This window comes from Colias philodice, chromosome 13 (assembly GCF_061535455.1).
Source record: "Colias philodice isolate Cphi_HAF_F1 chromosome 13, ilColPhil1 Martin Lab GWU primary, whole genome shotgun sequence".
Classification (NCBI taxonomy): Eukaryota; Metazoa; Arthropoda; class Insecta; order Lepidoptera; family Pieridae; genus Colias; species Colias philodice.
The window spans coordinates 1-5,000 of NC_143098.1; the positions used below are offsets into that span (position 1 = coordinate 1).

General features: G+C 45.1%; 2 protein-coding genes across 2 annotated transcripts in view; both read left to right on the forward strand.

Moving 5' to 3' along the window:
- The first annotated feature begins 1,255 nt into the window (after window positions 1-1,255).
- LOC149483117 (uncharacterized) lies at window positions 1,256-2,562 on the forward strand. The gene has a single exon (XM_089702173.1). The coding sequence runs from the start codon at window positions 1,282-1,284 to the stop codon at window positions 2,560-2,562; it is 1,281 nt and encodes a 426-aa protein (XP_089558299.1). The 5' UTR covers window positions 1,256-1,281.
- A 2,237-nt stretch (window positions 2,563-4,799) lies between these two features.
- LOC149483118 (uncharacterized) overlaps window positions 4,800-5,000 on the forward strand; it is a 1,537-nt gene continuing 1,336 nt past the window's right edge. The window contains exon 1 of the mRNA XM_089702161.1: window positions 4,800-5,000. This exon is cut by the window's right edge and continues 1,336 nt beyond it. Coding sequence (XP_089558287.1) covers window positions 4,820-5,000 — 181 coding nt within the window. The 5' untranslated portion in view covers window positions 4,800-4,819.

Sequence of the window (5,000 nt, forward strand, 5' to 3'; positions counted from 1 at the left end):
TCCCGAGGAAATCGGTTGAAAATTGGCGAAGATAGACACCAAAGAGTGTTTTAACCTAAAAGTAGAAACTTTCTTCCGCCAAAACTATACTTTTCTCCTTTCCCCCCACCGTGTTTCCTACTTAAATTAGTGCTGGGATATTCCATACACCTTCCCGCACAAAGATAATAAATTATCTTAACTCCTCATAACGTATTTCGGGAGAAATATCTAAGTAGGTCACGGGTGCAATCAACAAAACAGTAAACACGTGGTGGCGAATTAATGTTTTCTTTTTAACCTAATTTATATTTTGTATTCGTATATTAGTATTTTGTAAAAATAGACCAGCTACATCATTTTTGGTGTAGCTGTTAGACTAAGGCATTATATACTGAGTGCTTAGGGACCATATTATATCACACAACACAATAATATTATAATATTATTATCTTTTATTCATAGGTATTATTTGTCCATATATGTATTCATTTTGATCTTATCTATATATTAATTCTATCTTAAATCATAAACAGGCGACTCCCCTATTGGGAGACCTGATAGTCTTAAGTAATAATAATAATTATTAATTATTGACTTGAGTGGTTAGTACTGACTAGCTAGCTTTAGTAAGCTAGTGCTAGCTTAGTAGGTCGAACCGTACGATAAAAATATCGTATAACTTATAGATTGACTTTTTAAACTGAACTATAGACTATAATACTTATTAGGTATTACTAATATCATATTAGTATTTGCTGCTCATTTTCTTTTTTATTTTATTTTATTGTTGACCAATTGTAATTATTACGGACGTATTAATATTAATATTTTATTAATATTTTAAATAGTGCTAAGTTGACAATTTTTAACTATCAGTGACCTATTAATATTTTATATTTGTATTTTATATTATATTTTAATATTATTATTTTATATCTTATATTTATATCTGTGATATTTATTTTAATTGTAATTATTGACAGGTATCTCCCCTATTGGGAGACCTAATAGTGTTAAGTTGACCATTTTTAACTATCAGTGACCTATTAATATTTTATATTTTTTTTATTAATATTTTATATCTTATATTTATATCTGTGATATTAAAATTTTTTTTTTAATTGTAATTAGTGACAGGTATCTCCCCTATTGGGAGACCTAATAGTGTTAAGAATAATTATTATTGACCGGGGTTTTTTTTTTTTTTTTTTTTTTTTTTTTTTTTTTTTTTTTTTTTTTTTTTTTTTTTTTTTTTTTTTTTTTTTTTTTTTTTTTTTTTTTTTTTTCCCCTAAGTCATCATGATCCACACTCCCCAGAGGCGTGCCAGTGACACGTTCACTATCTCCGAACCAGTGAAGAAGCCTGCAACACCTAAAAGTCGGACTGCAGAAGGGAAAGCCCTTCTGCTGAAAGGGAAAGCCCACCTGCGCGAGTCTCGAAATTTAAAGACAGACATAAAGGATGGGGTTGTTACGGCGCTAGAAAGGATGTATGAAATAATAAAAGAGGTGGAGTTTGAACTCACCAATGCCAGGGCTGGTAGTGGAGGGCGTAGTGGGGACCCTATACATCCCCCCCCGCCATCCGATGCTGGTCCCAGCGTAGTTGACGACGCATTGGTGAGAAATCTGGACCTAAGTGAAGGAATGAAAGAAAGTATGAAAGAGATGATGACAAGAATGGAAGAGATGAGAGTAAGCATGCGGGAGAATGAAAATAAAATGGACAAATTGAGCTCGCTTTTGGAGGGCAACATGACTGTCGCCAAAACGGCGAGTTATGCGGGCGTTGTCTCGAGGGGAGTCATAGAGAAACTCCCCGAGGCAAGAGCCCTGCATTCGGTCATGGTGTCATCCAAAGACGAACAAGAAACGGGTGATGAGGTGTTAGAAATGATCAGAAAGACTGTGGATGCAAAGGACGGATGGGTGAAAGTAGAGAGGGTAAGAAAGGTGAAGAACAGGAAGGTGGTCGTCGGCTGTGCGAATGAGGAAGAAAGAATCAAGGTGAAGGAAAGGCTGAGAAAGAATGAGGGATTAGTAGTGGAAGATGTAAAAAATAAGAGCCCTCTACTAGTCTTCAGGGATGTAATGAAATGCGAAGTTGACGATTTCGTCACAGCATTCAGTAATCAAAATGCAAGCATCCTTGAGGGCCTGAAGGGGGAAGAGAGAAAGGTAGAAGTAGCGTACGTGATGAAAGCAAGGAACCACCTCCAGAACCACGTAGTGGCCAGGGTGAGTCCACAGGTATGGAAGAGATGCACGAGTGAAGGATACGCCCATATAGGGCTAAGTAGAGTGAAAGTGATGGATCAAAGTCCGTTAGTGCAGTGCTCGCGCTGTCTTGGGTACGGGCATACGAGACGAATGTGTAGGGAGGAGAAGGAACGATGCAGCCACTGCGCTGGTCCTCACATGAAGACCGAGTGCGACAAGTGGCTGCGGGGAGAAGTGCCTCAATGCATCAACTGCATAAAGGCTAAGAAAGGCAGCGCAGAGCACAGCGCCTTTGACAGAGAGTGTACGGAAAGAAAGAGGTGGGATGCTCTGGCCAGATCGGCGGTAGCGTATTGCTAAGGTTGCCCAAGGTGAGTCCTTCCAGTACCGAATGCTGCAGGCCAATCTCCAGCGGAGCCAAATCGCCACACGGGAGCTACTGCTCGAAGCCACCAAGCGTAAGGCATGCGTAGCATTGCTGCAAGAGCCCTACGTTGGTGGGGCGAAAAGTATGAGGACATACAATGGAGTGAGGATCTTCCAGAGTGAAGGGGAAGGGGGTGGAGCAGTAAAGGCGTGTATTGTAGTACTCGACGACACACTGGATGTCGAACTACATACACGCCTTAGCAGTAACAACATCGTTGTGGCCACTCTCAGAACCAAAGCCTGGGAGATGATTGTAGTGTCCTTCTACTTCGAGCCCGATAAACCAGTGGGGCTCTACCTGGACCATCTTAGGCGGATAGGGAGAGAGCTGGGTATCCATAGGATGGTCCTGGGAGGCGATGCGAACGCAAAAAGCCCGTGGTGGGGTGGCGAAGTGGAAGACTCGCGAGGAAGAGATGTGTCTGCTGTACTGGAAGAAATGGGAATGCACATACTCAACACCGGGGACATCCCTACGTTCGATACCATCAGAGGTGGGAAAAGGTACTCTAGCTACGTGGATGTGACAGCGTGCTCCGACGATCTGCTGAACCGAGTGGACAACTGGAGGGTTGAGGAGAGTCTCACGAGCTCGGACCACAACGGCATATCCTTCGGCATCAGACAACATAAATCCACAGGCACGAACATAATACGAACTACACGCATATTTAACACACACAAGGCAAACTGGACTCAGTTTCATGAGAAAATGACCCAGCTGATGTCGGACAGACAATTAACTACACAAGACATAGACACAATACACAGCACACAACAAATAGATGACGCAATAGACAGATACACTGAAGCAATCACACAGACATGCAGAGACACAATGCCGACCAAAAAACACACACAGAAATTCACCCTGTCGTGGTGGAATGATGAGCTCGCGCAGATGAAGAAGCAGGTGGCCACGAGGAGACGCAGGATCCGAAACGCAGCACCTGATCGCAGAGACCGCGTGGTTGGATTGTACCTGGAAGAAAGAGAGATGTATGAAAAGGCAGTGAAAGAAGCGCAAGAGAAGAGTTGGAAGGAGTTTTGCCGGAAACAGGATAGGGAGGGGGTCTGGGAGGGCATCTACAGGGTGCTTAATAGAGCCACAGGGAGAGAGGAGGATCTGCCCCTTTCGAGGGGCGGTGAGACCCTCGATGCCCGGAGCTCGGCAGAACTGTTGGCGGAGACCTTCTACCCCGAGGACCAGGAAAGTGGTGAAAGTGAGGGACATCGTCGGGTGCGCAGGTGTGCGGAGTCCTTGGACACCGAACCACCGGCGGGCCCGGATGACCCTCCTTTCATCATGGAGGAGTTGAAGAGAGCCGTAAGGTCCTTCAACCCCAAGAAGGCCCCCGGGGCGGATGGCCTCACGGCCGACATCTGTCAGCACGCTGTGGATTGTAACCCGGGATGGTTCCTTGCCTTGCTCAACAGATGCCTCTCTGCCGCCTACTTCCCCGCACAGTGGAAGTGGGCGACCGTGGTTATACTGCGAAAGCCGGGCAGGGAATCATATCGGGTACCGAAAGCCTATCGACCGATCGGCCTCTTACCTGTTCTCGGCAAAATCTTCGAAAAGATGCTGGTCGGCCGACTCAGGTTTTACCTGTTGCCCAAAATAAGCCCCCACCAGTATGGCTTTATGCCACAGAGGAGCACCGAGGACGCCCTCTATAGACTAGTGAACCACATCAGAAATATGAGGGAGGAGAAGAAGATTTCTGTTGTGGTATCGCTGGACATAGAGGGAGCCTTCGACAGCGCCTGGTGGCCAGCCATAAAGGTGCGGTTGGCTGAAGTTGGGTGCCCGGGGAACGTGAGGCGGGTGATCAGCAGCTACCTGAGTGAAAGGGGAGTGAAAGTTAGATATGCGGGCGTGGAAGTGAGTAGGGGGACCAGCAAGGGGTGCGTGCAGGGATCCATAGGTGGACCAATCCTGTGGAACCTCTTGCTGGACCCTCTGCTATGGATGTTAGAGGAGATGGGAGTATTCTGTCAGGCGTTCGCCGACGACATTGTGTTGGTCTTTGAGGGTGATACGGCCCTTGAAATAGAAGGAAAAGCGAACCGTGTCCTAAACGTAATACACGAATGGGGTAAAGATAACAAATTAAATTTTGCACCACACAAAACTTGTGCCCTCCTTTCGACGAGGAGGTTAAAATATGATGTGCCACGGCTCGCTATGGGGAGTGTGGAAATTAAATATTTTTCACATATTAAAATACTGGGCCTTACAATTGACAGCGGCCTTACTTTCAACGCCCACGTCGGGACGGTATGCCAAAAGGCAATCGCCCGGTATAAACTCTTGGCTAGGGCAGCCAGAGTTGGTTGGGGACTTAGCCCAGATATTATTAGGACTA

What these genes read in the sequence shown, in the direction of transcription:
- LOC149483117 (XM_089702173.1), top strand. Translation starts at nt 1,282, where the DNA reads ATGATCCACACTCCCCAGAGGCGTGCCAGTGACACGTTCACTATCTCC.